The sequence below is a fragment of the Mustela nivalis genome (assembly GCF_964662115.1).
Source record: "Mustela nivalis genome assembly, chromosome: 7".
Classification (NCBI taxonomy): domain Eukaryota; kingdom Metazoa; phylum Chordata; class Mammalia; order Carnivora; family Mustelidae; genus Mustela; species Mustela nivalis.
Genome location: NC_139026.1, coordinates 74,712,958 through 74,737,762, shown reverse-complemented (window position 1 = coordinate 74,737,762; position 24,805 = coordinate 74,712,958). Strand labels below are relative to the sequence as shown.

At 37.9% G+C, this 24,805-nt stretch overlaps 1 protein-coding gene across 1 annotated transcript in view; it reads right to left on the bottom strand.

The window, feature by feature from the left end:
• Positions 1-24,805, bottom strand: part of RECQL (RecQ like helicase) — a gene marked incomplete at its 5' end in the record, with an annotated part of 56,563 nt that overhangs the window by 31,201 nt on the left and 557 nt on the right. Inside the window, 3 exon segments of the mRNA XM_082738610.1 lie at positions 708-887; positions 1,983-2,180; positions 18,349-18,396. Of these exon segments, the coding sequence (XP_082594736.1) occupies positions 708-887; positions 1,983-2,180; positions 18,349-18,396 (426 nt within the window).

Below are 24,805 nucleotides of genomic sequence, written 5' to 3'. Positions count from 1 at the left end.
ACCTATTCTCTAAACTGGGGTCAATACACTAAGGACTAGCTGCTTATCTAGGTAATTCAAGTTTTAATGGAACACAGGCATATCCATTAGTTTACATGCTGTCCAAGGCTACTTTCATGCTACAATGGCAGAGTTTGGTAGCTGCCACAGAGATCATATGGACCACACCTATCCCATTTACTGACTGGCTCTCTAAGGGAAAGACTGCTGACCCCTGCTCTATATCCTTGCTAGTCCCCAAACAGCAGCATCAGTATCACCTGGAAGCCTGTTAGACATGCAAGATTGTGGGTCCCACACAAACTCAGAATCTGCATGTTAATCACATCACCAGTGATTCTTACACGTTACAGTTTGAGAAAGCACTACTTTATACCACGAACTCTATGAAAACTAGAACTTTGCCCATTTTGCTCACTACTCTTACCTCCCGTGCTTAACAACATAGCCGACACTCAATAAAGATCTGGTACTAGAATCCAGGCCTGCGGATTTTTAATTATGTTTTAAGAACAAGATACAAGAACTAATTCCACTCAAAGTCTTTAACAGACTCTCTTTAAATGAACCCTTCAAAATGTCTATTAACATAAAGATAAAATAACAATGCACTTGGTTTTTACACAGGTATGATTAGAATTTTTTTTTAAAGAATTAAAAGAGAAATGGCATTTCTTCAACTTAAATGAATCTTTATTAATATATACCGTCTGAACATAATGCTGGTAATTGGTAGCATAAGCTCTTTCCACCTCCCGTAGGCATAACAAGAAATACCTCCTTTCCAGACATTGTTACATTAATAGTTTCAAGCTGAAGCAGTCTGAACTTCTGCAGTTTAAAGACATTCTGCAGAACATCTTTAACTTTATCAGACCAGGGAAAATCTAGACAGAGAAAAATAAGTTACATATATTAGAACTATTTAGGATTATAAATGAGATAAAAACATGAATGGCCGCTTTTATACTAGAGAAAAACAGGTAATAATTTATATAAGACTTTAAATACTATTAACAATTTAATTTTTATACTGACAATTTTGAGATTAGTTTAGCTCAGAAAGCTAAGCAAAAACACATTTAATCATATATAAGAAACAGTACATCAGAAAAAAATAAAAACATTTGCCAGCTGAGAATTAACCTACAAATAAGAGGAAAGTACTTGTCAGGTATTCAAAATACAATCTGAATGTTGGGGCACCTGGGTGACTCAGCGGCTTAAGCCTCTACCTCTGCCCTCGGATCAGGTCGTGATCCCAGGGTCCTGGGATTGAGCCCCGCATCGCATCGGGCTCTCTGCTCAGCAGGGAGCCTGCATCCTCCTTTCACTCTCTCTCTGCCTGCCTCTCTGCCTACTTGTGATCTCTGTCTGTCAAATAAATAAATAAAATCTTTAAAAAAAAAAAATCTGAATGTTGATCAGGGAATTCATAGTATCATAAAAATCTCAAAATCAAGTTAACAGTTACATGGAATTTATGTAAATATCTTGTTTAGAAGTGAATCCCTGGAAATCTAGGCCCATAAAAGCACTGCAATTTTAGAGTCAGTATTCCATTTGAATGTGATAGCTAGTGGTAAACATGATGGCTGGCAAGATCTTGAATCAAGAAAGGTGTGTTCACCAGGACAGGAAAATAAACTAGACTTCGGCAAGTAGTCTGAATCTATTTTTTTTTTCTTAATGGTTTAATTTTCTTTTAGTTAAAATTTTACAAATTTAGTTAAAAATCTTTTCCAAGCATTGACTGATGCTGTTAGAACTATATTTGGAAAAAAATAATGAAGTCTGAAAAATAAAGTTTCATTCAAAAAGAACATGAGTAAGAATGGTTTGCCTACTGGCTTCCCATGCCCCTTAAAGAGTGGCCAGTTTCCCTTTAAGCCAATGGAAAGCACTGATCGAGGAACAATGATTTAACTCCTACATAAAGAAAAAAATTAGAAACAAAACTAGCAAAGAAAAACAGAGTGAACCTTCTTTATTCCAAGCAGCAGGTGAAGAATTCCATTCACTGCTTTCCCCAGCATCAGGAGTCTCTAAATGCTGCTTTATTCGACTTGTTAAGATGTTCTTTTTCTGAATAAGCTCTTGTTGCCTTTCCAAAAGCTCCTGAATTTGAATGTCTACTGCATGTAGCTCATTGGTTATAGAATCCAATTCTTCGGTTAGACCTGTAAAGGGGAAAAAAAGATACAATGACTAAATAATTAGTTTCAGGTTTCCCTACTGATTTTTGGATATTCCTCACCATTGAAATTACAGACACTTACTGTAGTAGAGCAGGATAGTTAAGGGCATGTGTGTTGGGAGTCACAAAGACCCGAGTTAAATCTTAGGTCCCCTTCTTAGCTCAGGCTAAGTACTTAAGTGAGCCTTAATTTCCCCATCTGGAAAATGGGGATAATATCTAGCTTTCATAGTATTGTTTTAAAGAATTAAGTGAGATAACATATGGAAAGTTCTTAACATAGTATCTGGCACACAGCTGTGCACTTAATTAAAGATCACTGTTACTTTTACTGTGTTGTGGGACAGTGGTCCAATAACCTTCTAAGTCATTTAAGTAAAGTGATCAGACTTTGAAACAAAAAGAAGGCATTTTAAAGTAATCCCCTAGGGGCGCCTGGGTGGCTCAGTAGGTTAAACCTCTGCCTTCAGCTCAGGTCATGATCTCAGGGTCCTGGAACTGAGCCCCAAGTTGGGCTCTCTGCTCAGCAGAGAGCCTGTTTCCTCCTCTCTGCCTACTTGTGATCTCTGTCAAATAAATAAATAAAAATCTTTTTAAAAAAATAAATAAATAAAAAATAAAGTAGTCCCCTAACTACTTAGATAATATCTCCCAAAAACACTCATATCTAGGTTCGTATGTTAGCATGATAAAGAGTCGGGATTAGAAACAAGCTGATATAACAATTAAAGGAGAAATCAAATGTGCTACCGTAAATGACATTATAATTCCATCATAACTAATTTATAAAGCAAACTTCTAAGCAATCCAAGTATTAAAGCCAAAGTGAGATTATGTTTGACACAATAGAAACTAAAAATTTTTTTAAAGATGTCCTTAGTGCTTTCTAAAACATCAATCTGCATTAATCCAGCTTGAAGGCTGGAAATTTTCATAAGATGAAACTTCATGGTTATGATTTAAAATAGGATGCTATGGTGGCTTTGTATTATATCAACTACCTAAACTGCCTTCCCTGAAATATTCTGGGTTAGGAGTGGCCACAAGTGAACTCTTGGACCTGGAAGGTAGAAATGAAAGAGAAGCCACCTTTTACATTGCATTCATACATTTACATTACATTATTGGTATAATGTCAGGTGCTGCTGGGGCTCATTCATTCTTCGCAGGTGGCAGAAGCCAGTTCCTCCATCTCCTGCTGAATCTCTTTGGGGCAGCAGGTTGGCCCACAGCTTCTTCAGCTTCCCTGAATTGTTGGCCACGTTCCTGTACAATTTTCTATGGCAAATGCACCAGCTCTTCTGCAGGGCACCAGCATCTTGGCAATCAGAGCCTTGGAGGCAACGACACACCAACACGAGTGCAAGCAAGAGCCAGACAGGTTCCATTTTCTGCTCACTGGCTTCAGCTCTTTTTTACCCTGCCACACTTGCTCTCCATCTTCGTTTCTACTGCTAGCACTGCTGACTTCAGGACCAGTAATGGACTGCTTAACCACATGCCATGATCATGTACGAACTGATTCCTATAAATCCCTTATATCACTCACAATGATTCAGCTTCTCTAAATGAACCCCAACCAACACCAAATGTTGTTCCTAAGGAAAAGAAAGTTAAAAGTAGGTTCTCTAAATTGCTTCTATGCCACCTAGAAGAGTCTCTGATTTAAAGATTTAAAGGCATTAATGACCCTTGCAGTGGTAAAAGAGACAGTGGTATTCTATGACACACAGTAGACAAAGTTATGTGAATTATAATCTAGACACCAGTAATTAAGTTATCTAGAGAGCGAAAGGCTCTGGGTGGCCAAGTGTTTGCTGTCACAGAACACTTTTTGAGAATAATGGGGTTGACTGCCTGCTCCTAAATATACTGAAGAACCTGAGAGAAATGAAGGATCTGCATAAAGAGACCTCAAAGTCTCTATGACTTTCCTTAAAGAACCTCTTATCTCCTATAGCTACCGGGCCAAGATTACCAAATACCAACATTTTGCAGGGGCTGAATTACAATGTAAACTGAACTCCCAGCCTCGCACAGGCTCTTATGTTAAAGTTAGGGCACTGATTAGGAAGAAGTCAAACTCTGCAATTGGGAAGGGAACATCTGGGCAGATTCCAATGGGGCAGGCAGGGGACCTTAAAATACTAAATTCTGCCAAGTCTCTCTTGCCCTTCCTCTTCTTTCTCAGTCTCCTCCTGTCTGAATGCCTATGATAGTTGTTTTTGTTTTTGTTTTTTTGACAGTGGCCTTGTAAGGAACGGACTGCTAAGGCCTACTAAGAATCTGCCCTGCCACCTCTCAGTGCTTCAAGACCTAGGAAGCCCTAGACAATAATGTACAAATGACTGACACATGAAAAGACATGAAACACACCAAGAGTTGCACTTACCAATATAGATAAGCATTCCTCATTTTACTGTGCTTCACTCTACTGCATTTTGCAGATACCAAGCTTTTTAAGAAATTGAAAGTTTGTGGCAACTTATATTAAGCTAGTCTACAGGCACCATTTTTCTAACACTCTTTGCTTATTTCATGTCACATTTTGGTAATTTCTGCAATTTTTGAAACTTTTTCACTATTAGTACAATTGTTTTGGTAACCTGTGATCAGTACTCTTTGATATTACTACTGTAACTGCTTTGGGGAACCACAAACTACACCCATATAGGACAGCAAACTTAATAACAGAGGTAATTTTTTACTTTCAAGACTTATTTTTTATAATATAAATTTTGTAAGGCTATAACTGCCTCAGATGGTGCTTGCTCTGATGGATCTGGGCAAATCAACTGAAAACCTCTGGAAAGGATTGTCACTCTAGTCGCCATTCAGAAAATTCATGATTCATGGGAAGAGGTTAAAATATCAACATTAACAGAAGTTTGGAAGAAGCTGATTCCAACCCTCATGGATGACTAGAGGTTTCAAGATTTCACTGGTGGAAACAGCAAGATAACTGGAATTAGAAGTACGGCCTAAAGATGTGACTGAATTGATGCATTCTCATGACAACACTTTAAATGAGCAAAGAAAGCAGTTCCTTTTTTTTTTTTTAATGTGTATTCCAATTAACTTTTTCTGTCATTGATTTTTTTTTTTAAATCAACATATAATGTATTATTTGCCCCAGGGGTACAGGTCAATGAATCATAAGGCTCACACATTTCAAAGCATTCACCATAGCACATACCCTCCCCAATGTCCATAACCCAGCCATCCCATCCCTACCGCCCCCACCCCTCCAAGCAACCCTCAATTTGTTTTGTGAGATTAAGAGTCCCTTATGGTTGTCTCCCTCCCAAGAAAGTAGTTTCTTGAGATGGAATCTAGTCCTAGTGAAAATGCTGTGAAGACTGTTGAAATGACAACAAAGGATTTAGAATATTACATAAATTTAGATGATAAAGTAGAAATAGCAGGTTTTGAGGGATGGACTCCAATTTGGATAGTTCTACTGTGGCAAAAATGCTATCACATGTACAGAGAAATCATTCATGGAAGGAAAAAAAATCTACCAATGTGGTAAACTTCACTGTTTGCTATTTTATGAAATTGCAACTGCCACCTTGATCAGTCAGCAGCCATCAACATCAAGGAAAGACCCTCCACTAGCAAAAACATAAGACTCACCAAAAATTCTGATAGCTAGCATTTTTCAGCAATAAAACATTTTTTAAAGATTTTCTCTCCACTGAGCAGGGAGCCCAATATGGGGCTTGATCCCAGGACCCTGGGATCATGACCTGAGCCAAAGGCAGATGCTTAATCAACTGAGCCACCCAGGCGCCCCAGCAATAAAGTATTTTTAATTAAGTTATGAACATTGTTGTTTAAGATACTCTACTGCACACTTAACAGACCACAGGATAGTGTAAACATAATTTTTACATGTACCGGGAGATCAAAAAATTATTTGACTTGTTTTACTGTGAAACTGGCTTTACTGCAGTGGTTGGAAACAAACCCAGAATATCACTGAGGTATCCCTGTATCAACAGAAAAGTAGGGAATATGTGTGAGAATAGATTCCTAAGGGTACAAAATAAGATATCAAATGAAGCTAAATTTACAGATATGGACTCAATATGAAATTGTGGTTTAGGGGTGCTGGTTGGCTCGGTCAGTTAAGCATCTGCCTTTGGCTCAGGTCATGATCCCAGAGTCCTGAGATCGAGCCCCACATTGGGCTCTCTGCTCAGCAAAGAGCCTGCTTCTCCCTATCCCTCTGCCTGCTGCTCCCCCATCTTGTGCGCTCGTTCACGTGCTCTCTCTCTGTGCCAAATAAATAAAATCTTTAAAAAAAAAAATCCACTGTGGTTTAGTGCATTAAAAACAGTGGCCAGGAGTGGCTCTAATAATTTACTTAGTTGGTTGGCAGAAACCTGGCTGATGATGAATATCAGAAAGTTGGGATGGAATACCAGAGGTGTAGATTCCAATGATACTGAAGGGCTAGAACTTCCTAGGTGTACACTAAAGGAGGGGATCCAGAGGCTTCAGGAGGTGGGAATGCTAGAGGAGATTATCAGGCAGACTGACCATCCACTCTCCTGCTGTCCCTCAGGATGATCCAGAGGACATTCCTTTCACCAAGGCTGAGAAATATATTCATATATTCATGAGGGCCTCCCCACCCTGGCATCCCTGAAGAGCTCTTCAAGGCTGTTCTCTGTAAGCTAGGAATGACAGTGGGGGAAGTACTCCCTTTGAACTAGACTAAATGAGTCAATGAGAATGATGGATTCCAAGGTATGGTAGTTAATGGTAGCAATTCAGTTCACAACCAGAGAAAAAGTACATGTGGTTGCTATAATAAGCAACACAGCAGAAGCAGTAAACAGAATAGTCCGAACCACAGACAACTCAGAATTGGTTAGTTGACCATGATGTCCTTAAAACAGACTGATTTAAAAATGCAGAATACAGGGGCACCTGGGTGGCTCAGTGGGTTAAAGCCTCTGCCTTCGGCTCAGGTCATGATCCCAGGGTCCTGGGATCGAGCCCCGCATTGGGCTCTCTGCTCAGCGGGGAGCCTGCTTCCCTTCCTCTCTCTCTGCCTGCCTCTCTGCCTACTTGTGATCTCTCTCTATCAAATAAATAGATAAAATCTTTAAAAAAAAAAAAAAAAACACAGAATACAAAGCCCTGATTCCAGTTCACATAAGTTTGACTCGAATCACTACAAGAGTCACGGTCTTCAACCAGTTCCCAGAAATTAGTCAATACATAGACCCAGAGTCCCTTTAATAAAGTGGAGGTTGGACCCCTTTGAGGAATGCCTCTATTATACAACTAAAAATTTATGTGGTAAATCTTCACACCACTGTTCTCCAGAGCAGCTTATCAGGGTAACTGTGCAGTGGGGAAGGAAAATAACTTCTCAGAAATTATTGGACATTAACTCTTAACTGATAGTTCCTGGACAACTAAAATGTCATGGTGATCGACCAGTGAGAAGAGGGACTGGATTTATCCAAGTCACATGATCAGTGCTGTTTTCCTCAGGTCCATCACACAGGAGGCTCAGGAGATTCTTTAACCCACTCTGTGGTTATTTCCGCAGTTCCAGATTGTATAACTCTCAGTTTCCGATTCAAGATGGCAACATAGGAAGAGCCTGAACTCATCTCCTCCAGAGACACAACAAATTAACAGAGCAATTCCTCCTAAAGAATGGGGGATGGACTGCACACCCTAACAAAGGAAACACCCCCCCCCCACCCTCCTCAAATGTTGTGGAACTGCAGTGGGAGGGATAGCACTGAGGGCTGTAAGCAGATTCATCTGCCCTGAGACACTGAAAAAAAAGCCACAGTTTGAGAGGGAAACTAGAAAATAAAGGAACCAGCCGTAGGACCCTACTAAATGGCAGGGCAGCTCTTAGAACTCTCTCCAGATCTGAGGGGCTGGCAAGTGCCATGGTTTACGTTCCCAGTTCACCTTGACAGCACAGACAGGAGCAGGTTTCAGATGCCATTGCTGGCCTGCTGCCTTAATGAGCCCTGGGCCACACCAGCCCTGGATCTCCTGGGACACAGGAAAAATGGCCACAGTTTAAAAGAACAACTAGAATACAAACGACCCAAGCCCTAAAATTCCACCAAATGGCAGAAAAGCTGCTGGAAATCTCTCTGGATTGGAGGAGTTGGGGAGTGCCAAAGTTTACATTCCCCTCGACCTTGATTATGTGAGTGGGACCAGAGTCCAGGCACCCTAGCTGACCTACTGCCTCAGTGAGCCCTGGGCCCCTAGCCCACATCATTCCAAAACATCCTATCAAGGCAGCCATAGTGTAATGTATGCTAGAATACTTCTGGTCAGCACTCACTACAGCTAAAGCCATCTTGCCAAAGTGACACAGGCACAAAGCATTTGAACAATCCAGACCTGTACCATACTGGCTCCATACAACTTGCTGGAATACCACCGTGCACACCACCCCGTGACTTCCTGGCTCATGCGCTCTTCCACTCCAGCCACCCTACAAGAGCACCACTTACACAGAGTGCCACAGGAACACTGGCTTGCCCTCACCCTGGCTACTGCTGCCCTGCCAGGGCACACCCTAATGGAATGTCCTGGGACCCCCCCAACACACACACACTGCCTCTGTTCCAGGAGCCCTGCCAAGATGCCACATGTGCATGTGAATCAGTATAACCAGCTCATGTCCACTTCAGGTCCAGCCACACCATCCAGGCACCACCTATACTAAATACCCCAATATAAATATAAATACCCTGGCTTGTACCCACTTCAGTTTCAGCTCTCCTGCCAGGGCACCGTCTGTACAGAGAGGCCTAGGACTGTCCAGCCAACATCCAGTTCAGCTCTGGCTATCCAAAGGCAGCACCAGCACAGGCTGCCCCAGAACCCCTGGCCCACACCAGCCAAAATTCAGCCAGCCGATGAAAGTCACCAGACACATAGTCTGCACAGCAGACAACCATACATACACAAGACCATTCCTTCAAGTTTAGGAGAAGTAGCTGTTCTACCTCATTCATAGAAACAAACAAAAAGTCAAAAACATGAGACAGAGGCATATGGTCCAAATAAAACAAGACAAAACCTCAGAAAAAGGACTAAATGAAATGGAAATACCAAATCTACCTAATAAAGAGTTCAAAGTAATGTCATAAAGACACTCACTGGACTGGAAAGAGTGGATGAATTCAGTGAGAACCTCAAGAGATACAAAATACAAAAAGAAACCAATTAGAGGTGAAGAACAGAATAACTGAAATAAAAAGATATAGTAGAAGGAATCAAGAGATAGGATAGGTTAACGGACCTCAACAATAACCTCAAGCATAATGACATTTGCATGTATAGGGGGTGTCAAAAGCAGAGGAGAAAGAAAAGGGGCAGAAAATTTATTTAAAGGAGTAATAGCTGAAAACTTCCCTAACCTAGGGAAGGAAACAAACATCCAAGTTCAAGAAGCAAAGAGAGCCCTTAACAAGATGAACACAAGGAGGGCCACATCAAGACATATAATAATTAAAATGGCAAACATTAAAGATAAAGAGAGAGTTTTTAAAGGAGCAAGAGAGAAGCAAAAAGTTATATAGAAGGGAAACTCCATAAGACTATCAGCTGGTTTTTCAGCAGAAATTTTGCAAGCCAAAATAGAGTGGCATGCTACATACAAAGTGCTGAAAGGGAAAAAAAAAACCCCTAAAATCAAGAATAGTCTACCCAGCAAAGCCATCATTCAGAAGTGAAGAAGAAATAGAGTTTGCAGACAGAGGTAAAAAAAAAGTTCATCGCTACTAAACTGGCCTTATAAGAAATGTTAAACAGAATTCTTCAAGTGGGAAAGAGCAAGTCATAATTACAAATAAAAAATCATGAAAGGAAAAAATGTTATGAGTGAAACTGAACATACAGTAAGATAATAGAGAAATCACTTATAAAGCTAGTATAGTTAAAAGACAAAATCAATTTTATCTAAAAAATTAAGGGAAAAGAAAGAACAAGAACAATATGATACTCTCAATCTAGATGTTGAAAAATCATTTGACAAAGTACAGCATTCCTTCCTGATCAAAATTCTTCAAAGTGTAGGGATAGAGGGCATATACCTCAATAACATCAAAGCCATCTATGAAAAGCCCATCGCAAATATCATTTTCAATGGGGAAAAACTGAGAGCTTTTCTGCTAAGGTCAGGAACATGGCAGGGATGTCCATTATCATCACTGCTATTCAACATAGTACTACTAGAAGTCCTAGCCTCAGCAATCAGACAACAAAAAGAAATTAAAGGCATCCAAATTAGCAAAGAAGAAGTCAAACTATCACTCTTTGCAGATGATATGATACTATAAGTGGAAAACCCAAAGGACTCCACTCCAAATCTGCTAGAACTCATACAGGAATTCAGTAGTCAGGATATAAAATCAATGCAGAGAAATCAGTTGCATTTCTTTACACTAACAACAAGACAGAAGAAAGAGAAATTAAGGAGTCAATCCCATTTACAATTGCACTCAAAACCATAAGATACCTAGGAATAAACCTAACCAAAGAGGCAAAGAATCTATACTCAGAAAACTATAAAGTACTCATGAAAGAAATTGAGGAAGACACAAAGAAATAGAAAAATGTTCCATGTTCATGGATTAGAAGAACAAATATTGTGAAAATGTCTATGCTACCTAAAGCAATATACACACTTAATACAATCCCTATCAAAATCCCATCCATTTTTTTCAAAGAAATGGAACAAATAATCCTAAAATTTATATGGAACCAGAAAAGACCCCAAATAGCCAGAGGAATACTGAAAAAGAAAGCCAAAGTTGGTGGCATCACAATTCCAGACTTTAAGCTCTATTACAAAGCAGTCATCATCAAGATAGTATGGTACTGGCACAAAAACAGACATGCAGATCAATGGGAACAGAAATGAGAGCCCAGAAATAGACCCTCAACTCTATGGTCAACTAAATTTTGACAAAGCAGGAAAAAATGTCCAGTGAAAAAAAGACAGTCTCTTCAACAAATGGTGTTGGGAAAATTCGACAGCCACATGCAGAAAAATGAAATTGGACCATTTCCTTATACCACACACAAAAATAGACTCCAAATGGAGGAAGGACCTCAATGTGAGAAAGGAATCCATCAAAATCCTTGAGGAGAACAGAGGCAGCAACCTCTTCAACCTCAGCCACAACAACTTCTTCCTAGGAACATCACCAAAGGCAAGGGAAGCAAGGGCAAAAATGAACTATTGGGACTTCATCAAGATCAAAAGCTTTTGCACAGCAAAGGAAACAGTTAACAAAACCAAAAGACAACTGACAGAATGGGAGAAGATATTTGCAAACGACATATCAGATAAAGGGCTAGTACCCCAAATCTGTAAAGAGCTTATCAAACTCAACACCCAAAGAATAATCCAATCAAGAAATAGGCAGAGGACATGAACAGACATTTCTGCAAAGAAGACATCCAGATGGCCAAAAGACACACAAATAAGTACTCCACATCACTCGGCATCAGAGAAATACAAATCAAAACCACAATGAGTTATCACCTCACACCAGTCAGAATGGCTAAAATTAACAAGTCAGGAAATGACAGATGCTGGGGAGGATGTGGAGAAAGGGGAACCCTCCTACACTGTTGGTGGGAATGCAAGCTGGTGCAACCACTCTGGAAAACAACATGGAGGTTCCTCAAAAAGTTGGAACAGAGCTACCCTATGACCCAGCAATTGCACTACTGGGTATTTACCCTAAAGATACAAATGTAGTGATCTGAAGGGGCACGTGCACTCAAATGTTTATAGCAGCAATGTCTACAATAACCAAACTATGGAAAGAACCTAGATGTCCATCAACAGATGAATGGATAAAGAAGATGTGGTGTATATATATACAATGGAATACTATGGAGCCATCCAAAGAAATGAAATCTTGCCATTTTTGATGACGTGGAAGGAACTCAAGGGTATTATGCTTAGCGAAATAAGTTAATCGGAGAAAGACAACTATCATACGATCTCCCTGATATGAGGAACTGGAGATGCAACGTGGGGGATTTGGGGGTTGGAAAAAGAATAAATGAAACAAGATGTGATGGGGAGGGAGACAAACCATAAGAGACCCTTAAACTCACAAAACAAACTGAGGGTTGCCGGGGGAAGGGGGTTAGGAAGAGGGTGGTAGGGTTATGGACACTGGGGAGGGTATGTGCTATGGTGTGTGCTGTGAAGTGTGTAAACCTGGCGATTCACAGACCTGTACCCCTGGGGCTAATAATATATGTTTATTTAAAAAATAAATCAGGGGCGCCTGGGTGGCTCAGTGGGTTAAGCTGCTGCCTTCGGCTCAGGTCGTGATCTCAGGGTTCTGGGATCGAGTCCCGCATCAGGCTCTCTGCTCAGCAGGGAGCCTGCTTCCCTCTCTCTCTCTCTCTGCCTACTTGTGCTATCAAATAAATAAATAAAATCTTTTTTAAAAATAAATAAATAAATAAATTATTAAAAATATTTTTTTAAAAAGAATCCCAATTATTACCCAAAAAAAATTTTTTAAAAAATTAAGGGAAACTCACAAAATAAAGACATGTAAAATATAACAACACACACATAAAATGTGAGGAAGGATAGTAAAATTGAAATTCTTTTAGAATGTGTTCAAACTTAAGTGACCATCAACTTAATAAAAATTGCTATACACATAAGATGTTATATATGAACCTCTGGGTAACCACAAAACAAAAACTTCTAGTAGATACATAAATAATAATAATAATAAAAAGAGAGAGCTAAGTATAACACTAAAGAAAATCATCAATCACAGGAAAGAGAGCAAAAGAGCAGAGAACAAAGAATCACAACAACCAGAAAACAAGTAATGAAATGGCAGTAAGTATATCTCTATTAATAATTACTTTAAATGTGACTGGTCTAATTGATTTCAAATCAAAAGACAGGGTGACTAAATGCATACAAAAAAAAAGACCCATCCATATGCCCATATGCTACCTACAGGAGACTTACTCGGACCTAAAAAGACTAAATGACTGTGAGTAAAGATATGGAACAAGATATTCTATGCAAACAGAAACAAACTGGAATAATTTTATCATACATAATTTTATCAAACAAAATGGACTTTGTACAAAGAGTATATTATAAAACGAAGAACGGGGACACCTGGGTGGCTCAGTTGGTTAAGAAGCTGCTCTTGATTTCAGCTCAGGTAATGATCTCGTGGTCCTGTGATTGAGCCCTGAGTCAGCTCTGTGCTCAGCCAGAATCTGCTTGAGCCTTCTCTCCCAGCCTTTGCCCTTTCCCCTGATGGCACATGCGTGTGTGTGCGTGCGCGCGCGCACACTGCGCACGGACTGTCTCTCGCTCTCAAATAAATAAATCTTAAAAACAAACAAAAAGAACAGAATTACATGACGATAAAGAGATCAATCCAACAAAGGGTATATAGCAATTGTAAATAACTAGGTACCCAAAACTGGAGCACCTAAACACATAAAGCAAATACTGAGACATAAAGAAATTGATGGTAATGCAATCATAGTAGCAGAATATAACACCCCACTGACATCAACAGACAAAGCATCGAGACAAAAAATCAGTAAGGGTACAGTATCTTTGAATTACACATTAGAACAATGGAGCTAGCACACATACAGAACATTCCAGCCCAAAACAGAATACACATTCTTTTCAAGTGCACATGGAACGTTTTTCAAGATAATTCAACAGATAAGGTCACCAACAAAAAGCCTCAATAAATTTAAGAAGATTAAAATCTTATTATGCATCTTTTCTGACTACAATAGCATGAACCCATAGATCAATTACAGGAAAAAAGGAGGGTGGGAGAATAGGGAAAAAAACCACAAACACATGGAGCTTGAAAAACAAGCTACTAAACAACTAACAGTTCAACAAGGACAAAAGAGGAAACCAAAAGCTACATGGAGACCATCAAAAACAAAAACACAAAGGTCCAAAATCTTTGGGACATAGCAAAAGAAGTTCTAAGAGCATAATTTATAGCGCTAGAGGCCTGCCTCAAAACCATGATAAGTCTCAATCTAACAATCTAAAGGAACTAGAAAAAGAAAAATGAAGTCCAAAGTTAGTAAAAAGAAATAATTAAAACCATAAGAGCAATAAAAGAAATAGAGACTACCTTCCCCCCAAAAAGAAAAAAAAGGTTAAAAAAAAAATCCATAAAACTAGTGGTTTCAAAGAGTTACTAAACCTTTAGCCAGACTCATCCAAAAAAAAAAAAAAAAAGGGCAAGAGAAAGGGGGACAGGGGAGAGAACCAAATAAAATACAACTAGGAGAAATGGATAAATTCCTAGACTTAAAACCTTCTGAACTGACCAGAAAGAAATAGAAACAGACCAATTATAGGTAACACATTTAAATTAGTAATCAAAACACTACCAAAAAAGGAAAATCTAAGACCAGAATTCACAAGTGATTTCTACAAAGCATTTTTTTTTTAATATTAAGCATTTAAAGAAGAGTCAATACCTGGTCTCCTCAAATATTCCAAAAAATAGACAAGAAAGTAAAGCTTCCAAATACATTCTACAGGACTGGCATTATCCTCATACCAAAGCCACACAAACACTACAAAAAAAAAAAAAAAAAGAAAGGAAAAGAAAAAAAAAGAAAGAAAACAAACTACAGACCAAATCCTTGATAAATACAGCTGTAGAAGTCTTGAATAAAGTATCAGTAAAGCACATTTAACAATACCTTAAAAGGTTTTTCACCATAATCAAGTGGGACTTATTCCAGGGATGCAAGAAGGGTTCAATATTCACAAATCAACCAACGTGATATATCACATTAAAAAAATGAAGAATAAAAATCATACGATTATCTCAACAGATGCAGAAAAAGCATTTGACAAAATTCAACATTCATTCAACGATAAAAACTCTCAACAAAGTGGATTTATAGGGAACACACCTCAACATAATAAAGGTCATATAATATAAAGCCACACTAACGTTATTACTCAAATAGTGAAAAACAGAGATTTTCCTCTATTTCCAGAAAAGGCAGGGTGCCTGGGTGGTTCAGTGGGTTAAGTGTCTGCCTTTTGCTCAGGTCATGATCTTGGGGTCCTGGGATGATCAGGATCCCTGCTCAGTGAGGAGTCTGCTTGTCCCTCTCTCTTTGCCCCTCCCCTTGCTCTAGCACTCTTCTCTCTTGTCTCAAATAAATAAATAAAATCTTTAAAAAAAGAAAAGGCAAGGAAGGATGTCCACTCTCACCACTTTCATTCAGCGTAGTACTGAAAGTCCTAGACACAGCAATCAGACAAAAAAAAAAAAAAAAAAAAAAAAAAAAAAAAAGGATAAAAAGGCACTCAGTCCCATTTACAGCTGCACCAAAAATAAAATATCCAGGAATAAATTTAACCATAAAAGGAAAGCCCTATATACTGAATATTAGAGAACACTGTTAAAAGAAATCAAAGAAAACACAAATAAATGAAAAGATATGTTCTACTCAAAAACTGGAAGAATATTATCCAAATGTTCATAATATCCAAAGCAACCTACAGTTGCAATGCAATTTCTACTAAAATCCAATCAGTATTTTTCACAGAACCAAAACAAATAATTCCAAAATTATGGAACCACAAAAGACCCTGAATAGTCAAACCAATCTTCAGAAAGAAGGACGAAGCTAGACAATCCCAGATTTCAAGATATACAACTGAAGTAATCAAAACAAAATGCTATTGTCACACAAATACACAAATTAATAGAACAGACAAGAGACCCCAGAAATAAAACCACACTTACTCAGTTGATTAATCTATAACAACAGAGGCAAGCATATACAAGGGGAAAAGACAGTCTCTTCAATAAATGGTGTTCAAAACACTGGGTGGCTACATGCAAACGGATGAAACTGGACCACTTTCTTAAACAATACACAAACTCAAAATGGACTAAAGACCTAAATGTGAGACGTGATACCACACAACTCCCAAAAGAAAACAGAGACATCAATCTCTTAGATACTACCCTTGGCAACATATCTAAGATTATGTCTTCTCAGGCAAGGAAAACAAATGCTAATTATAAACTACTGGGACTACCTCAAAATAAAATATTTTTGCACAGCAAAGGAAACCATCAATAAAACAAAATGGCAACCAAGTAAATGATAGAATATATGTGCCAATGATATATTTCATAAGGGATGAATATCCAAAATTCATAAAGAACTTACACAAGTTAACACCCAAAAAAATCCAATAAAAAATAGACAGAATACCTGAAAACACATTTTTCCAAAGGTGGAGATGGCAAAAAGACACATGAAAAGATGTTCAATATTACTAATCATCAGGGAAATGCAAATCAAAACCACAAAAAAAACAAAATCACCTCACACCAGTTCAAACGGCTAGTATCAAAAACAAAGAAGTAACAAGTGTTGACAAAAATGTGAAGAAAAAAGAGCCTTCACACTCCGCAGTACAAATGTAAACTGGTATAGTTACTATGAAAAATAGTATGGTGATTCCTCAAAAAATTAAAAATAGAAATATCATATAATCTAGTAATGATACCTCTGGGTATTTACCCCAAAAAAATGAGAATACTAATTCAAAAAGATGTAACATACATTGATTGCAGTGTTATTTAAAATAGCTAAAATATGGAACCAATCCAGTGTCCTCAACTGGCAAATGGATAAATTAAGAGTCGTGTGTGTGTGTGTGTGTGTGTGTGATATGGAATATTACTCAGTCATGAAAAAGAATGAGATCTTGCTATCTGAAACAAGATGGATGGACCTAAGAAGTACAAGGCTAAATAAAATAAGCTGAGAGAAAGACAAATACCGTATGATTTCACATGTGGAATACTAAAAACAAACAGGGGCACCTGAGTGACTCAGTTGGTAAAGCATCTGCCTTCAGCTCAGGTCATGATCTCATGATCTTGGGATCAAGCCCCACATCTGGCTCCCTGCTCAGCAGGGAGTCTGCTTCTTCATTTCCTTCTGCCCCTCCCCCCAGCTTATATGCCCACGCGTGCACGTTCTCTCTCTCTCTCTCTCTCTCTCTCTCAAATAAATAAATAAAATCATCAAAAGAACAAAAAAACTCTTAAATACAGAGAATAAACTGGTAGCCGCCAGATGGTAGAGAGAATGGTGAAATAGGTGAAGGGGATTAAGAGGTACAAACTTCCAGTTATAAAATAAATAAGTCACACAAATGAAATGTACAGCTTTGGAATGAAATCATTAATATTATAACCATGTAGTATGATGACAGACAGTGACTACACTTACCATGCTAAGCCCTGATTAATGGACAGAATTGGGTAATGTGTCATACTCTAAAACTAATATAACATATATTAATTGTACTTCATTAAAAAAAAATAAAAAATCTTTGCAAACTAAAAATATTTGTTGAAAATAATACATCTATGTTAATTTGAATAGAGGGAGTCAGAGTGATTTATTATTTTCTACTTTGTGATTTCTTAGGCTCCTTTAATTCTGTCAAAAAACACATCATGCCTTGGACCCCTTTTGCATTGCAGGTGGGAATGTAAAATGGAACAGTGAGTATAGAAAATAATACGGCAGTTCCTGAAAAATTAAAAACAAAAATACCATGGGATTCAGCAATTCTACTTCTAGGTATACACCCAAAAGAACTGAAAACAGAATCAAACACATTTGTACTCCAATGCTCATAGCAGCATTATTCACAATTGCCAAAGAGGAAACAACCCACATGTCCACTGACAGACAAACTGATAAACAAAAGATGATACATACATACATTGTAATATTATTCAGCCTTAAAAAGAAAAATGTTACAAATGGATGAAGCTAAAAGACATTATGCTGACGGAAATAAGCCAGACACAAAAGGACAAAGACTGTATGAGGCCACTTGCATGAGGTAGTCAAATCAGTCAAGTAGTCAAATTCATACAAACAAACGTTTTTATGATTTATGTTTCTTTATTTTTGTTAAGACTTTCCTGTTAGAGCACAGGTTCACAGCAAAACTGAAAGTACAGAGAAAAACAATTTTTTTCAAAGAACATGCACTTAAAAACAAAACCAAATGTACTATATAAAATGTAATCATTTCCACTAACCTGAAATGGATGCCATTCTAAAACTGAACTGGAGATCCAAATGTCTTTCTAAAAATGAAAGAAAAATCATAGAAAAAATTTTAAACCATACTATATTGATAATGCCTAACCAACAATAATTTTTCACTACTAAGCATGAAAAATACTACAAAGTAAATTATATATTGTAGTGACTTTTATGCTTTTCTTTTTTTAATGCAGGCTCCACACCTAGTAGGAGACCAGGTTTAAGGGGGCTTGAACTTCAGACCCTCAGATCAAGACTTGAGCTGAGATCAAGTCACATGCTCAACCAACTGGGCTACCCAGGCGCCCCTACTATAGTGACTTTTAAAAGAAGGTTTACATGATTATTCCCACACTGATTTTTATGAAGAATTCTCTAGATTTCAGAGAAGTGTCCAAAAATCACACTAACAAGTGATAACATCAGTAACATTTAAATACCACATAGAAAGTGATTAGCAAAAAAAAAAAAGCAAAGAGACTAAACAGTGTTAGCACTAAATTACCATATGATCTTAGAAAAGTTAAACAACCTGTTCCTCTTTACCTGTAAAATTGGGATGATAAAACCTATCTCACAAATAAGAGATTCAAATGCCCCACATTAGGCAAAATCCATCCACATAATTACTCCAATTAATCATTCAACATTTTATTGAATACTTGCTTAAAGAGTTACAATTTCAGTTAATCATAAAAGAGGAACTGGTATTTTACAGAGGGATTAGATTTCAGGAGAGCACATGAAAAGGTCAGACATAGGGAAAACACAAGATATGCAATTAAGAAACTAAATACCTCTAAACGGCTAAAATTTAAGAGCACACATGAGCAAATGGAAGGAGAGGAGGCTTGAGGGTAGGAACTTCTTACTATATAAGCTGCTTTATAACAATATACCTCTGAGCTTCCATGTTTTGGTTTGAATGCTCCTGGTTTGCAAACATTTTGGTGAGTGCACAATAAACTTTTACTGATTACTACTTCAATGATTCATTGGTTTTACTTCTGTTATTTCCAAACTTTTGACAATTTATGATGTAAAAATGGGATTCAAACAAGACACCCCCTCAATTCTGAGGCTATGGTGATAGAACCCATAGAGTCCACTGAGTTCACTGCTTTCTCAGTGACCCTAGAGTCTGGAGGTCTCTCCTATATCTGAGCTCTGTTCTTTCCATTTTGAGCTGACTTTAACTTGCATACCTACATTTTGTTTGTTGAAATTTCTTGGTACATCATCCTATTCTGTTCCAAAGGGAGGAGGGAAGGGAAGCACATGGTTGGTTCCCTGTGTTTTGGAACAGCTTTTAGAAAACAGGGTCCCTCATAGTTAAGAACTCTTAGGGAATCTATAAAGACAAAGATGGGTTCCACCTAGTCTATGGACCAGGATTTTGTGCCTTTTTGGAAAATGGGTGAACTTGTGGAATTGTAGTGGCCAACGTAAGGCAACTTTAACTTAGAGAAGTGGATCTTGAGCTGTGTCTTTGATAAGAGAGGATTTCAAATCTCTCAGTGACAACAGAATGCATTCTTTGATTGATAAGCAAACAAAATGACTGCAAAAATAGCTTTAGAGATCCTTATAGGAGTGCGTGGGTGGCTCACTCAGCTAAGCATCAGCCTTCAGCTCAGGTCCTAGCCCCACATTAGGCTCCCTGATCAGCAGGGAGCCCACTTCTCCCTCTCCCTCTGCTGCTCCCCTGTTTGTGCCAGCAAATAAATAAAATACTTTAAAAAATTAAAAATTTAAAAAAAAAAATCCTTACATCATGTAAACAAAAGAAACTTCACTGGAAAAGAAATCCATTCTACTATACAAGCAGTAACCTCAACTTAGTCCCTCTGCCAGAAATACAATTGGGATCCAACTGTTCTTTTATGAACTAGTGAGTTTTGCATTATTATGGCTATCAGCTCATGAGTAAATTTCTCTAAACAAAAGCTATAAGATCCATTTGCATCTATCTGTATGTTTCTGTATGTCTATGTATACACATTATAGATGTGTGATATTTTTCTAAGTCCAGATGGTATCGCCAAAATTAATGTGTAAGGAGCTCTATATAATTGTCTTAAAGAAAAATAAGCACTCATAAAGTATTCTTGAAACCCTCAGAAACAAAAACAAACCCAAACGTTTTTCAAGTTCACAGGACTTGACATAATCTGTGTAAAGTAAAACTTAGTTTAAGTTTGTTGGCTTAATAAAAGCATGTCTTCAAAATCTGTCAATAAGAAAAATAATTTAGAATGTTGGTTATCTGCTTAATGTCTAATCTAAGCATAATTGTTAAAAACAAATAATTTAAATAAATGTAAATAAGAAAAGTCTGTACCAAGTTAAACTAAATAATGAATATTCCTTGAATATCTAAATCACTTCCAAATAAGATAATACACTAAATCATAAAATACCAAACATAAGTTTACCTACTTTGGGCTTTTTTTTTTTCTATGCAGTATTGTAGTACTATTTTTTTTTAAAGTATTTATTTATTTATTTGACAGACAGGGGATCACAAGTAGGCAGAGAGGCAGAGAGAGAGAGAGAGAGGAAGGGAAACAGGCTCCCTGCTGAGCAGAGAGCCCAATGCGGGGCTCGATCCCAGGACCCTAAGACCACGACCTGAGCTGAAGCAGAGGCTTAACCCACTGAGCCACCCAGGCGCCCCGAGTACTACTAATATTTTATTTAAAGAACTAACTTTAAACTTATACTGAAATAAAACTATACATTACTACCAAAAATGGAAAAAAAAAAAAAACTATCATTTGCTTGAGTAAAGCACAACCACACCTATAACTGTAATAAATATAAACCAATGATATTTTTCCTGCTGAAGTTTGGAGATTGCAGTAATGCTCTTTTTGTTAAAATGAATCATTAGCAGGTATAAGAGAATTACTAAAGACAATTAATAACTTTTCCGTAAAATAATAAGGATTAAAAAAAAGTTTAAAAGGAAGTAATTATTGCTATGTGATCCAATATACTTTTTATCATGTCTGGGTGCCAACTAAAATTGACCTCAATGAATCAGTATTTTGGAAATGCCATTTAAAGCCCCTTAAGTTTGCTCTCTGAATTGGTTCCTGTCATGGTTATCTATCAGTACTAACTACCGCACTGACACAAATCTACCTTAGAATGAACAATTTTTATTAAGCACCTCCCTTGTGCTACTATGCAAGGTTCTTATTTATGTTTAATTTCATTTGCATCATCTGCTACAAGGTAACCTAAATCTAGTTCTTCATCTTCTAGCAAAATAAATTCTGAATAAATTCAAGCTAAGGCAACTATCCCTTCATTTATAAGAAATCACTATATTCTATTGGCATCTGCCAACACTTTTACCCTACCCTGGCTTGCTCATACAGTCTTGAAAGAGTCACTTATGCTTTAGTAGCCTACGATTCATCAGAACGCACCAACTTTTGACTTTTTAATATTTGCAGAGAGAAAAAAGATACTTAGGTCTATTAATAACCATGTCCTTTGCCACATTAAAAACTATACTATTAAAGAAAAGTATGTCTCTAAAAAGTTTTTATAACTGTGTATTTATAAATTTTCCAGTCCACGATTGCTTACTTCTTTTTACTAGCAACTAAAGATTGTACGAGTTAAGAATGCTAAATAATATATGTAATTAAAGCTCATGGAAATAATAAGGATGAAAGAAAATAATAGTATATGGAAAGCAGTTAAAAAAAAATATAACGTGGTTTTTGGACTAAGAAATACATGAAAAACATGGGTTTTGCTGTTGTTTTGGTAAGGGAAAAAGAAAAGTAATTTTGTCTGAAAGTAAAATAATTCCAGAATGAGAAGGGAAAAAAATCAAGTAAAAACTGGGTGGATATAAAAAATTGTAGAGGGTGCCTAGGTGGCTCAGTCAGTTAAGTATCTGCCTTTGGCTCAGGTCCTGATCCCAGAGTCCTGGCATCTAGTCACACGTCCTCAGGCTCCCTGCTCAGTGGGGAGTATTTTTCTCCTCCCTCTGCCCCTCCCTCCTGCTCTGCGCGCACTCTCTCTCTCAAATAAATAAATAAATAAATAAATTTTTTAGGATTTTATTTATTTGAGAGAGAGGGAGAGAGTGAGAGAAAGCATGAGAGGGGAGAAGGTCAGAGGGAGAAGCAGACTCCCCAAGGAGCTTGGAGCCTGATGGGGGACTCAATCCGGGGACTCCAGGATCATGACCTGACCCGAAGGCAGGTGTCTAACCAACTGAGCCACCCAGGCGCCCCAAACAAAATCTTTTTTAAAAAAAAGTTGTAGAAGTCTTATGGAAAAGGAACTAAAAAAGGAATTTTATGTGTGGTCTAGCTAAGATTCAAATGGACTTAAGTTCTTGCAAAATTGTTCCCATAAAAGTGCTTTATCTCCAGAGACTCATGGAAAAGACTCTGACAATTAGAGGTTTCTGTTAATTTTACTATCATGACACTGAACTGAGTAACAATTTCTAAAAGTCTAGTGTAAAACTGATTCATAAAATTATTAATCCAAGATGAAGCAAAACAAGAATTATAGGAGACTCAATGAACTAATGAAGATGATTATAATTTTTTATTACTTCATTTAAAACAATGATGGTTCTTCAGATTTTGTTTTGTTTTCCAGATTTAAGTCTCTCTTTCTTTTCTCTTTTAGGCTATCGATAGCTTATAATGATGACTCAGTAAAACCTACTTCTGTCATCAACAGTTGAAACATTTATCTTTTTCTCCCTACCTGATACTGCCAGAATTTAGAAACCCTTATTAAATATTCTTATTTTTCATGACAAAATATATATTTACATAAACTCAATCTGATTTCCTTATAAAGGACAATATTAGACAAGTTCTTAGCTTGGCTGCTTTAGCCCAAAGAGCCTTGAAAAATTCAATCTAATTTTTTTTCTTTTTAAGATTCTTTATTAAAAGTTCCGGCAAAGTAGATTTAAAAGAGCTTATATCATCACCATTTCTGCTACACTTAATATAAATAATCAAGCCAAATTTATTGAAACTAGACTAATTTGTTTGCAAACAAATTAATCTAACTGTAGTTATCTTGATAGAAATGGGATGATTATAGAGAAAATCTATGTTTCAATAATACACTTCTGTGGCTATCAGATTCTACTGCTGGTAACTGCCCTTCAGGTTTTATTTTCTACTTATAAACTGGGCTGGATCCTAAATTCTAGTTTCCTCCAAAATCTGGCTAGAACTCTACAAACTAACATTTCCAATTTCCTCCCACTCTTCTGACTTCGAATCACTATAAAAAATAAAATGGCCCTTTTCCCAAAGCCATGCAAGCTAAAGATGGACAACTGGATATAAACTTCAGAGAAAGGACCCAAAAAAGTGCATGTGAGGAGGACAATGTGCCTATGCTATCTGGTCACTCAGCGTAATTACCTCTGGGGAATCTCCTCTGGGAATTTCTAATTAAATCATATTTACCTCTCTAAATTTGTTGTATACTCTCAAGGGTTTTAAAGACGGATCAGCAGCCACTCCCATGCCAAACAGTATCCATCAGATCAGACAACTGGATGAAATCAACAATAACCCCATAAATGATGAAGATGGTGACATGATGCCTGAGCCTAATGACTCAACTAATGGCAACAGCAAAAAATGTGACTCTTCAGCCTGAATACATCAACAGAGGAACCTGAAAATTACACTATACTGGTTGATCAGAATAACCAAAAAGGGGGAATTGTTAAAATAAAAAGCAAGCCAGTCTTGAAAATTCCCCGAGCAGACAAAACCAGTTTGGTCATACAAAGCTCAGGTGAGCTTATTTTCTAAGACTAACTTCAGCTAGACAATTACTTGTTTATACTGTTGGAAAACACAAGCAAAAACCGTTTCCCAAGGTTGACATGAGTAACCACTAACCAATTCCCTGTCACCTCGGGAAATGTTCCTATCCTAATCCCCGCGGAGACTGCTTACTCTAAGCTGCTTGGCAACAACATACCCCCATCCTCCTTCCCGTTTTGGCTTGAGCGCTCCCGGTTCCCCAGCTGTTCTGGGGTGGGTGCCCAACAGACGTTTAACTAATGACCACTTCAGGGACCCACTGGTGTTCCGTCTGCTACTTCCGAACTCGCGACAGCACCACAGTAAATACTTCGCGGGGTCACAGCCGGTCATTGGGCCTGGAGCAAACACCGCTGAGGAACCACAGGCTAGAGCAGACGCCCGCCCCCCTCTGCCCCCTCTCCCCAGCACCGGCCTTTAGAAATCAACAGCTCCCCTATGCTCGTGCGTCCCCCGGTGGTGCTGCCCGTACTGCCCGTATACAGACTCCCGTAACCTAGCTTCCTGCGTGGACAAGGCCTGAGATTTGGGGGGGGGGGGGGGGGGTAGTCCGACGCACCCCTCAAGGACCAAGTTCCATCAGAAACCGGCGAGGTCCTCGCCCGTCTCTCTC